The following is a 12,843-nucleotide window of genomic DNA, read 5'->3' as shown; positions in this document are numbered from 1 at the left end:
TTGTTTAGTGTCATATTTGGTTGTTCTGCATCTGGTTGTGTCTCATGTTGACCATTTTGCATCTAATTTTGTTTATTTTACGTCTGTTTGTGGTTGTTTTGTGTCACTTTATGGCTGTTTGGTGTCACATTCTGGTTGTTTTGCATCTTGTTTTGCTCATTTTGTGTCACATTTAGACCGTTTTGTGTCTTGTTTTGGCCGTTTTGTGTCTTGTTTTGGTTGTTTTGCATCTTTCTTTGGTCATTTTGCGTCTCTTTGTGCCTCCTTCATGTCTGCTGGTGGCCGATTAGATTGGAGCTCGGGGCCTGGCACAGCCGCTGCCCGTTGTTGTCGGTTTATTGTTGAGTTTGTCGGATTCCCGGCGATACTTTGAGAAACACGAACACATGAAAAGAGAAAAGAGGAGCGGGAAGAGGCAGAGAAAGAGACGCTTTATCTGCAGAGGCAGGACGGTTTCTCTTTCTGCTGCCTCCCGGCTGTTTGTTCTGGACACTTTGCGGCGTCTTTATTCAGAGCGACGCCGGTGTCGGGCCTTTTTCGGCGCTCACCTGACCCGCAGCCCACAATGACGCGAAGGTGGGCCGACGGTTTATCGACGGCGGAGCCTGACAGCAGAGCAGAGGCAGCCGGAGGTCTGCCGAGGCCTGATAAGACCGGCCGGGAATAGAAGGAGGAGGAGGAGGAGGTTGTTTAGACTCTCTGCAGCCAGAAATCCTCTGCAGCATTCGGCTTCCTCGGGTTTTTTTTTAGGTCCTCTGCTCTGTTTGTCAAATGTGACGTTGAGCGCCGGGGATCTGAGCGCTGACCTCCGGACGGCAGCAGCAGTGAGTCGGTGTCGGCTTCGTTATTCAGCGCTGACGTCTTCTGAACGTGGCTGAGTGTGAAGATGGTCGACAGATTCTGAGCGGAGGAGCCTCAGAGACCAGAAGCTTCAGCAGACGAAGGCTTCGTGTCATTAATCTGAAGCTCTGAGTGTTTCAGGGCCGTCGCTGGTCCCTTCACAACACTTTGTTTAAGTCTGCTCCACTCTACTGTGTCTCAGTTCAGTTGTGTTGCATCTTTGTGTGGTTGTTTTGTCTCATTTTGGTTGTGTTGTGTCATATATTGTTTTTGTGTGTCAGTTTGTTTGTGTTGCATCTCGTTGTGATTGTTGTGTAGCATGTTTTGATTGTTTTGCATATTGTTTTGGTCGTTTTTTTGTGTCTTTGTGGTTGTTTTGTGTCTTATTTTGGTTGTGTTGCATCACATTTTGTTTGTGTTGCAACTTATTTAGGATGTTCTGTCTCTGCAGTTGTTTTCCGTCTTATTTTGGTTGTTTTGCAGCTTTGTTGTGTTTGTTTTGTCTCATTTTGGTTGTGTTGCATCTCTTTCTGGTTGTTTTGTGCATCAGTTTGTTCGTTTTGTTTTGCTTTGTGGTTGTTGTGTAGCATGTTTTGATTGTTTTGCATCGTTTTTGGTATTTTTTGTGTCTTTGTGGTTGTTTTGCATCATATTTTGGTTGTGTTTCTGTTTTCTTTGGTTGAGTTGTGTCTCTTTTTTGTCATTTTGTGTCTCATTTTGGTCGTTTTGTGTCTTATTTTGTTTGCGTTGTGACTTGTTTTGGTTGTGTTGTCTTTGTTGGTTGCCTTTTTTTCAAAATTGTTTTGTCTCTTTGCGATAGTTTTTTGTCTTTTTGTGGTTTTTTTGGCAGCTTGTGATTGTTTCGTCTGATTCTCGTTGTGATGCATCTCATTCTGGATGTAGCGTGGCTCATTTTGGTCTTTCTGTGTCTTATTTTTAAACGTATTCAGTCTCATTTTGGTAGTTTTGCGTCTCACTGACATCAGACATGTGACTTTGGACGCTGCGTGTCTCATCTTGGATGTTTCGTGTCAAATTTTGGTCGTTATGTCTCCTTTCCTGGACGTTTTTATTCTCATTTTTCTCATTTTATGTCTCATTTTCGTAACTGTGTATATCCTTTTGGATGTTTTGAGCCTCAGTTTGGTCGTTTTGTGTCTCATTTTCATATTCTGTGTCCCTTTGAAACGTTTTTATTACTAATTTTTGACATTTTGGGTCTAATTTAGGTGATTGTGTGTCTTCTTTTTTGTATGTTTTGCATCTCAGACATTAGACGTCTCACTTAGGTTGTTTTTAGTCTCATTTTTTTGACATTTTGCGTCATATTTTGGTCGTTTTATTGACCATTTTCCATGTTGTAAGTCTCATTTGGGTGTATTTCATTTACACGTCGTCCTTCTGGATGTTTTTTTTGGTATCTATATGTTTCGTATCTCCTGGACGTTGTGCGGATCGCTTTGGGTGGACGATGGAGGAGCAGCTTTGTGTCTGCTGTAGTTCTGATGGTGCGTTCCAGTATGAAGCTGATGATGAGCCACAATGGAGACGAGGAGAAAGGCCACGTGTGGGAGGAAGAGATGCTTTTCCTCGCGGTTCCTTCACGCTTTGGCCGGCCGCCTTTTGGGGGGATTAGAGGCTCTTTTTTTTTTTTTCTCTCCACTTTTTGTTGTGCTTCTGAATCCTCACCGTGGCCAAATACGAGCCTCGGGCCGACTCGGGCTGTTAGCTCGGCGCGGCTTTTCATCCTCGGCGTCCAGGTTATCGGCCGGATGAGCGGCTCCACGCTGGGCGCCGGGGGGGAGTCGGGCCGGCGATAACATCCGGCGTCGGCCTTTTCCTCGTCTCCGGGCGCCGCCTCCAGCGGCGGGAACTCAAGACTCGTTCAGATCGCTCTTTGTAGATAATCTGAGCGAGGACGTGGAACCGATCGGCTTCCAGAACCCTCCGAGTCCTCTCAGACCTTCGGACCGAGCCGAGAACCACCAGAACGCCGGTCCGGTCGCAGAGCTCCGTCCAGAGTCGAGGAGCCTGGAACCGATCCACAGCAGCTTCGGCTCCTTTCACATAACAGAGGATTGAAAATTAAACATTCACGACTAATCCGCTGCGTCCCATTCACTCCAATTATAACAATAATGATGATGTCATGCTTTTTAAAGTCTCTTCTGCTTCGTCACAAACACTTCATGTCTCATTTACAGACGTGTCATTTTGATGGTTTGAGTCTAATTCTGGATGTTTTTTTTGTTGTTTTTTGGTCATTCTGTCTCATGTTGGACATTTTGCATCTGATGTTGATCATTTTGTCTCATTTTGGATGATTTTTGCTTCATTTTGTCTAACTTTGGTCCATCTGCGTCTGTTTTGGTGATTTTGCATCTCGTTCATGTTAAACTTGTCATTTTGGATGATTTGAGTCTAATTTTGGAGAAACTATGCATGTTTTTGTCATCCTGAGCCTAATTTTGCACGTTTTTTGTTTCATTTTGGTCATTCTGTGTCTCATATTGGACAAACTGCATCTGATTTTGATTATTTTGTGCCTCACTTTAGACATTTTATGTCTAATGTTGGTTGTTTTCTGCCTGATTTTGCACATACTGTGTAATTTAGGTCATTGTGTGTCACATATCGGACATTTTGCATCTGATTTTGATCAGTTTGTGTCTCATTTTGGATGATTTCTGCCTCATTTTGTCTAGTTTTAATCTATTTGGGTAATCTTGCACCTCATTTACGTTAGACGTTTCATTTTAAAAGCTTTAAGTCTAATTTTGGATGTTTCTTGTGTCTCCTATTGGACAATTTTGCATCAGATTTTAATCATTTTGTGTCTCATTTTGGATGTTTTTTTTTAAATTTTGGACATTTTGTCTAATGTAGGTTGTTTTTCACCGGATTTCAATCATTCTGTGTTTAACTTTAGTTGTTTAATCTCATTTTGATCATTTTTTGTGTCGTTTTGGAGGATTTTTGCCTCATTTTGTGTCTAACTTTGGTCAATCTGTGTCTGTTTTACTGATCTTGCATCTCATTTATGTTAGACGTGTCATTCTGAGTCTAATTTAGGACATATGTGTAGTTTTCGTAATCTTGAGTCTAATTTCAGCTGGTTTTTGTTTCATTTTGATCATTCTGTGTCTCATATTGGACATTTATCATCTGATTTTGATCATTTTGTGTCACATTTAGGATGTTTTCATCTAGCTTGACTGTTTCGTGTCTGATTTTGGACACACTGTGTAGTTTAGGTCATGCTGTGTCTCACTTTGTGTCTCACTTTGGTCGCTCTGTGTCTGTTTTGGTGAATCTGCATCTCATTGACCAACGTGTCATTGTGGATGTTCTGTTGATGAGTCTCACTGAAGACATGTCTGAGTTTGGACATTTTTTTTGTTTCACTTTGAATATTTTGGATCTCGTTTTAGATGTTTGGCACCAGATTTTTGTAACTTCATGTCTCGTTTTGGACATTTTGCATCATATCTTGATGGTTTTCTGTCTCATTTTGGTCGTTTTGTGTCTGTTTTTGGTAGTTTTGTGTCTCCTTGATGTTATACGTCTCGTTTTTTTGTTCATAGTCTCGTTTTTTACAATTTCTGTCTCATGTTGGACGTTATGAGTCTAACTTTGGACATTTTCTGTCTCATGTTGGTAGCTTTGAGTCTTTAAATGTCTCACAACACCGGTCCGTGGCCTCCATCAGTCAGCAGAGCTGCCTCCAGAGCCTGGAACTGATTTACAGGCTTTTTATACTTCAGCTCATTTCACATAATAGCATATTGAAAATTAAATATTCAGGACGGTTCTGACTAATCCGATCTGTCTTTTTCAAATGGATTATTAATAATAATGTCGTGCATTTCAAACTCTTCCTCGTGTGTCGCTGTGGAAGCTGCAGACACGAACAGCCTCCACCAACTACAGGAGAATCCTTTTGGTCATTTTCGTTGCCTTGTGCCTCATTTTGGTGGTTTTACGTTTTGCTGACACTGTAGGTCTCATTTTGGATTTTGTACGTTTTATTTTGGAGCATTTTTGTCTCATCTTGGTGATGTTCCATCTCATTGTCTTCATAAGTCTCATTTTAGACTCTTTTTTTTGTTATTTTGCCTCATTGGGATGATTTTGCGTTTTTTTTTTTTGTCTCACTTTGAACATTTTACGTCTCATTTCAGACATTTCTTGCCTGATTTTGGTCATTATGCATCAAATTTTGGTTGTTCTGTGTCTCGTGTGGGCAGTTTTTTTTCTCATTTCGTTGGTTTTGCATGTCGTTACCAATACATGTCTCACTTTGGACTTTAAAGGTCTTTTTTTCTGTCTTGTTTTAGATGTTTTTTCTCTCATTTTGATAGTTTTGTGTCTCGTTAAAGTCTCATTTTAGATGTTTTTTTGGTGTTGTTTCAGTCCTGTAACCCATTTTGGTGATTTAATGTCATTTCAGCCATTTTACGTTTCATTTTGGTGTTTTTTTTCCCATTTTGTTCACATTTTCTGGCTTATTTTGGCAGTTTTGCGCCTCGTTTCGGACGTGTTTTGTCTCGCTTTGTTCTTTGTCTCTTCTTCATTATGCCAAATAGTTTACCTGAGGTTTCCCTTGTGAGACACTTTGTGAAAAAAGCGCTTTCTAAACATGTTTTTTTAAATATTATTATTACAGTAACATGAGGAGACGTCATTATTTTACTGAGCGTTGAGCTGAAAACCATTTCTTTGCCTCCACGTTGTTCATTCACTGCGTGGGATTAATAAATGGCCTCGTCTGTCTGCGGTATTGTACGTTAATTCAGCGCTGATGTTGTAGTTTCTCGTCCTCCTTCAGCCTGGTGGTGTGTTTAGACGTCAGCTGCTGGTCCGTTTGTTCTGGCTGTGTGTGTGTTTAGCAGGTTGTGAGGATCCAGACAAAGTAAACTCGCCCTCCAGCTGTGCATCAGTCCTCCCACTCGTCGCCGAGGAGACGCTGCACTCGGAGCGGATCCAGGTGGAATTCATCCACATCGACGTTCCGCTAATAGAGTATTCATTACTCATTAGCAGCAGTCAGCCTGTCAAATCAATACAACCTCTGCTCGAGCAACGAGCCCGAGCCGGAGCAAATCCTTGTTCAACAGCCCGGCCCAACATCCGCGGATCAGATCCCGGCGATAAATCTGAGCCCGAGACGCCGTAAAACCGCCGTCGATACGTAGCTGGAGCAGGATTCACGGCGTGGTGGTTTTACTGTGTCTCACTTTGGCTGTTCTGCTCTTATTTATGGACATTTGGGCTGTTTTTGGTTATTTCACGTCTGTTTTTTAGACGTTTTGTGTCTGAGATCAGACCTTTGTGAGGTCTTGTGTGTGTCAGGTGAATGATTAAGTGTAAACTAGACATGCTTGTGTAAGATGGTTGTGTTTATCAGCCATGTCTGCTGCCTTAACTTTGTCTCTGACAGTTTTTATGCCTGTTTTGTGTCTCATTTTGGGCTTTTGGTGTCTTATTCTGGTTGTTTCGTGTCTCATTAATTAGTTTTATGTCTAATTTAGGTCATTTTTGTCTCATTTTGAACATTTTTTGTCTCATTTTAGCCATTTTGTGTCTAATTTTGGTCATTTTGTCTTATTTAATCCATTTTGTGTCTCATTTGTTCGTTTTGAGTTTCGTTTATATCATGTTGCGTCTCATTTTACACTGATTTGATTAGTAGATTTTGGGCTGTCAGAGTCGTATCAGCTGCTTTTTGAAGTCGTGGAAACAAAGCTTCACTTCAGTCTGCTCTTCTCCTGTCCTCTGTTTAACCCGGTAGCTGTCATTATCGATCACTTGTTATTGTGACGTGTAACCAATCAGACGCCACAGAGTCGCTGAGCTGAAGTGGCACCTTTAGTTTATCAGTAATCGATTGTTAAAACTGACGATACAGATGACGGTCCGTCTGCTGATCTGACCCTCCGTTGTGTCCGATGCTCTCTCTGCAGATGGAGGACATGCAGTGGCCTCGCGGCGAGCAGGACGTCCCCACCTCCGTCTGCAGCCTGCCCTGCAAGGCCGGCGAGAGGAAGAAGGTGGTGAAGGGCATGCCGTGCTGCTGGCACTGCGAGCCCTGCGACGGCTACCAGTACCAGCCCGACGAGTTCAACTGCAAGCTGTGCTCCTACAACATGAGGCCGAGCGCCAACCGCACGTCCTGCCAGCCCATCCCCATCACCAAGCTGGAGTGGCACTCGCCCTGGGCCGTGATCCCCGTCTTCCTGGCCATGCTGGGCATCATCGCCACCATCTTCGTCATGGCCACCTTCGTGCGCTACAACGACACGCCCATCGTCCGGGCGTCGGGCCGCGAGCTCAGCTACGTCCTGCTGACCGGGATTTTCCTGTGCTACATCATCACCTTCCTCATGATCGCCAAGCCGGACGTGGGCGTGTGCTCCTTCAGGAGGATCTTCCTGGGCCTCGGCATGTGCATCAGCTACGCCGCCCTGCTCACCAAAACCAACCGCATCTACCGCATCTTCGAGCAGGGCAAGAAGTCGGTGACGGCGCCGCGGCTGATCAGCCCCACCTCGCAACTGGCCATCACCTCCAGCCTGATCTCGGTGCAGCTGCTGGGGGTTCTGATCTGGTTCAGCGTGGACCCGCCCAACACCATCGTGGACTACGACGAGCAGAAGACCCTCAACCCCGACCTGGCGCGAGGAGTGCTGAAGTGCGACATCACGGACCTGCAGATCATCTGCTCGCTGGGTTACAGCATCTTGCTGATGGTGACGTGTACTGTTTACGCCATCAAGACCCGCGGCGTCCCCGAGAACTTTAACGAGGCCAAACCCATCGGCTTCACCATGTACACCACCTGCATCGTGTGGCTCGCCTTCATCCCCATCTTCTTCGGCACGGCGCAGTCTGCGGAGAAGGTAAGAACCAGAGGCCTCCGCGTTCAAGGCTGTTAGAAGCTAAAGCGCAGTTTCACCAGAACCGCTGTTCCGTCTCCAAACAGGAAAAGCTTCAGAGGTTCTCATGTCGTCGTGCCGTCAGTGAAATCCTCCGACTGGTGTCAAAACAGAGAAACAACCTTCAGAGTTTCAACCTGCCATCATTTATTCATGACGACAGTGAAATAAACTGAATATCAGCCACACATCCAGCTAGCATCAAATATTCAGCGTTCACTTCACACTCGTATTTAATGCTTTGAACAGAGAACTTTATGGGTGTTTTATTTATTTTTGCTGCTGATCACGTTTTTCTTCACTGTGAGCTCATCTTTCACTGCAGCATGAAGTCCTGCAGCAACAACAGAACCATGAACAGAAGCAGAAACATGTTTCCTGTGCAGTTATTATGTCAACATCGTGTTTTAAAAAATGGATTTTCTTTATTCATTTTGCAAAAAAAGAAAAGAATGAGTCTAATTTTGACCATTTTGTGCCTCATTTCCGGCCTTATTGTGGTTGTTCTATCTGTCATATTGGTCACTTTGCAACTCGTTTTGGTCAGTTTGTTCCTCTTCTTGGTAGTTTTGCATCTCCACTGGGTTGTTTTGGCCATTTTCAGTTCCATTTTGGTAAATTTGTGTTGTTTAGTGTCCCATTTGTTCAATATATTGATAATTTTTGCTGTTTTGTGTCTCATTTTGGTTATTTTATGCTTCGTATTGATAACTTGCTTCTTGCTTTAGTCAATTTCCTCTAATTTGGTAGTTTTGTGCCTCATTTCCGGCCTTATTTTGGTTGTTCTGTCCCTCATATTGGTCACTTTGCAACTCGTTTTGGTCAGTTTGTTCCTGTTCTTGGTAGTTTTGCAACTTATTTGGGTTGTTGTTTGCCTCATTTTGGTAAATTTGTGTCTGGTATCGGTCGTTTTGTGACTCATTTGTTCAATATTCATAATTTTTGATAACTTGCTTCTTGCTTTAGTCAATTTCCTCTAATTTTGGTAGTTTTATGTCTCTTTTTGATTATTTCCTGTCTTGATTTGGTCAATTTCTTCTTCATTTTGATGGAGTTGAATCTGATTTTGGTTGCTTTGGCCATTTTTTTCCTTCATTTTGACCAATTTGTCTCCCATTTTGGTAAATTTGTTCCTCACTTTGATCACTTTGTGCCCCGTTTCAGTTCTCATTTTGATCATTCTATCCCTCATATTGGTCACTTTGCAACTCTTTTTGGTCGATTTGTTCCTCTTCTCCGTAATTTTGCATCTTATTTTGGTTGTTTAGTTTCCAGTTTTGGTTGTTTTGTGTCTCATTTGGTCAATTTGTTCCTCATTTTAGCAGTTTTATGCCACATTTAGTTAATTTTGTGTCTAATTTTCATCATTTTGTGCCTCATTTCATGTCTCTTTTGGTCAATATGCAACTCATTGTGGTTGTTTTGGGCTTTTCCAGTCTCATTTTGGTTGTTTTATGCCTCATGTTGGCCATTTTGCAATACATTTTGGTCAATTTGTTTCTCTTCTTGGTAGTTTTGCATCTCCATCGAGTTGTTTTGCCCATTTTTAGTCTCATTTTTGGTAATTTTGTGTCTAGTATTAGTTGTTTTCTGTCTCATTTGGTCAGTTTGTGCCTCATTTTAGGTCTCATTTCATCAATATATTCATAATTTCAGCTGTTTTTTGTCTCATTTTGGTTACTTTATGCTTCACATTCATAACTTACTTCTCGCTTTAGTCAATTTCCTCTAATTTTGGTAGTTTTATGTCTCATTTTGATCATTTTGTGTCTTGATTTGGTCAATTTGTTCTTCACGTTGATCAAGCTGAATCTCATTTTGGTTGCTTTGGCAATTTTTTCCTTCATTTTGACCAATTTGTCTCATTTTGGTAAGTTTGTTCCTCACTTTGACCATTTTGCATCTCATTGTGGTTGTTTTGGTAGTTGTGCGTCCCATTTTGGCAGCTGTGTGTCTCATTTTGCTGGTTTTGTGTCTCACTTTGGTCGTTTTTTTTATCATTTATGTGCTTTTAGTCGAGGTAACATCGGTGTGCCTGAGGCTTCTCTTCTGTCACATCAGTTATATTCAGACCAGGTCTTATCATGGAACAAAAACCCTCAAATCACAAACAGTGCTCATCAGTCGCTGCACTGCCGACTTCACACGGACACACAGTCGCCTTTTGTCGGGGTTTCCGGTGTGATTCCATTCATGTAAACGTCGAGCGACTGAACTGCGGCGCCGCTCTGAAAAAGTGAACTTTGTTTGTAAAAACCCAGGAAGCGGCGTCGGGCTGAACTCCGGAGCTGCCCGTGAACTTCTTCGGCATTAGCGGCCGAGTGAATTTAAATTGCATTTTGATTAAGTACAAATATCCCTCTAATACCTGAGCTGCCGGTGATTGAAGTCTGGAGCCTCACAGCAGGCCAGCGGCAGAGATTAGGAGGCTTCTGCTGCTCCGCGGATGCCCCGGAGGAGGCCGGCGTTATCAGGTGACACCGCCGCTCTCCGGTTTGATCTCGCTGGAAAGACTAAGCCTCTGCGCCGGGCTCCGGGCGTCACAGACATGGACGGGGCTAAACCCTTCTGATGGGCCGCTGTCCCCGTCCTCAGGGATACACTTGTCCACTCAGACGGCTTCAGGCCACGCTGATAATCTGCCGAGGCCACCCTGCAGCCAAACAACACGGCTCTGCAGGCTGGAAGTGGCTCCTCGCCGTCCGAGTTAGGAGTCGGCCCTGGAGGACAGTCTGAGCAGGAAATAAACCCTCGGATGTGGTTCTTTAAGCCACTTACAGTCATCTGGGGCAGTTTGGTTGATGGATAAGTCGCACTGCCCCGAACGCAGCATTTAAGCTGCTGCTTGGAGGTTGTTTATGGTTGTTTTTATTGAAGTAAAAGGAGGTTTTAAAAATGTTAAATGGAAAAAGCAACAAGTTGTTTAGATTTGGTGGCCGTGGCGGTCACAGTGGTGTCCTCGTGCAGCGGCGCTCTGCTCCCAGAGCTCCTGCAACGCTCGCAACGCTTCCTGGACGTCCTGCTCTGTAAAGCTCGGTCCGTGGTAACAGCTGATTCTCCTGAACTGTGTCTTCACTTTGTACCTCGGTAGAGCTGTTGATTTTGTTGTTGTTTTTTGGTCCCTTTCTGCTCTTTCTTTTGGCTTCTTGTGATGATTTCACATCACATTTTGTTTGTGTTGCACAGAATTTGCTGTAGTCGGAATTTTTTTTGCCTCATTTTTGTTTTTTCCACTATTTTGGTTGCTTTGTTCCACATTGTGTGGTTTTATATCTATAACTTGCCAACATTTTGGTCATTTTGACAATTTTTTGGTCTTATTTTGTGGGTCTTCAGTTCTTTTGAGTCCCTTTCTGAGCATCCATTTGGCTATTTGTGGTAATTTTATCTCGTTTTGTTAATGTTGGGCAGAATTTCTCATATTAGTCGCTTTTCTTTGGTCTCATTTTAAGCAAAATCTTTGGTCTTTCTCATTTTGCTTGTTTTATGTCTCGATTTGGTTTCATTCGTCTGATTTTGTCCTTCAGTCTGTGTTTGTGGTTTAATTATGCAGTGAGAGAAAAACTGAAAATCATACAAAAAACTGAGCTCCATTGATGTGAAACAGTTTAAATCGGCCCTCGGTTCAATAAAAACATCCCGAACCACAGCCGCGTCGTTAATCAAACATTTCAAACGGTTTGTTTCCGCTGCAGAAACACAGAAAGTTCAACATCAGAGTCGGCTGTTGGCCCGATGATTAAAAGGTCACGCGGGTGGAGATACGCTCACGTTATTTACTTTGTAGTGAGAAGGAGTCGAAATGGAAAAAGGATCATAAAAAACCTGCAGCAGACAGATAAGAGATGTGAGATAAGGCAGCAGAGGGAGGAGGAGGAGGAGGAGGAGGAGGGAAACAGAGGGAAACCGAAACCCAGAAGACAACAGAGAGATGTACGAGGGTTTATATTCGGCCGGCTCCCAGGATTTCTCCTGCAGAGCCGCAGACATCAGCTGTGATTTCACCTCCTCCACACTAATGAGCTCCTGGTTCTCAGTCAGAGACGAAGGAAGCAGCCTCACACAGGCCTGTTAGACATCAGATCATCAGCCCCAATAACCCCAGAAATTAGGGCGACTCTCGACTCACCGGAGACGACAGAACTTCTCTTTCCCATTATCTGATCGTCCTGTGTGTCAGTTTGGGTGTATCTGTGGGTGTTCACTGGGATGCTTGTGGTCGTTTGAGTCATTTTGGTCATTTTTGAGTGTTGTTTCGCAATTTATTGGAGCTTTTGTCTCTCTTGTGGTTGTCATGCTTTAATTTTGGGGCGTTTGTTGGAATCTTTGTCGTCTAATCATATTTTATGCTAATTTTGTTCCATTTCGGTTGTTCCTCATCTCGTTTTGGTTATTTTGTCAGTTTACTGGGGATTTATTTTGGTCTTTGTGGTAACTGTAGTTGTGTTTTTGCCAATTTATGCAGTTTATGAACTTTTTGCGCCAACATTTTTGGTCTTTGTGTGTCTCGTTCGATTGCCTTTTTTGGTTTTGTGGCTCATTTTTGTCTCTAGTTTTGGTCGTTTCGTGTCTCATTGTGGTTGTTTTGTTTCTTTTTCTAGATAGCTGTCTTTTAAACATCTTAAGCTTAGTTTTGGTCGTTTTGTGACTCATTTAACTGTGACCATTCATTCACCTAAATTCTTTTACTGTGCAACAAACAGATTCACAGTTTCTGCGGTGATATATTTTGGAACGATGCTCAGCGTGAATGCAGCAACGTCAGGGCCGGCAACACGATTTCTTACTCAGCATCGTTGCATTATTGCAGGGAACTGTGTGTAAACCAGTAACTGCCATTAATAATTCATCTAATTGGTTGTTTTGTGTCATTTTCTTTGCATTTTAGTTGTTTTGCATAATTCAATTGATTTGAAACATTCAACCAATGAAGCAGAAGAAGAAGCAGGTCATGCATGTCTTATTCTAGATTAGCAGTACCTGGTTGTTCCACCAGGTGGAGCTTCTTACTGTTTTAGACTATGGGTGGTTTATCCTGGTGAGCAGAGAGCATTGTGGGAGTTTAGCC

The 12,843-nt window shown here is 43.1% G+C and overlaps 1 protein-coding gene across 1 annotated transcript in view; it reads left to right on the top strand.

The window, feature by feature from the left end:
* The window catches only part of LOC103368898 (metabotropic glutamate receptor 7-like), a gene marked incomplete at its 3' end in the record, with an annotated part of 228,378 nt that overhangs the window by 188,504 nt on the left and 27,031 nt on the right, over nt 1-12,843 (top strand). The window contains exon 8 of the mRNA XM_008297428.1: nt 6,804-7,739. Coding sequence (XP_008295650.1) covers nt 6,804-7,739 — 936 coding nt within the window. The remainder of the gene's footprint in view (nt 1-6,803; nt 7,740-12,843) is intronic.

This window comes from Stegastes partitus, unplaced genomic scaffold (assembly GCF_000690725.1).
Source record: "Stegastes partitus isolate 25-593 unplaced genomic scaffold, Stegastes_partitus-1.0.2 Scaffold1218, whole genome shotgun sequence".
NCBI lineage: Eukaryota > Metazoa > Chordata > Actinopteri > Pomacentridae > Stegastes > Stegastes partitus.
This window is presented reverse-complemented; position numbering and strand designations above follow the sequence as displayed.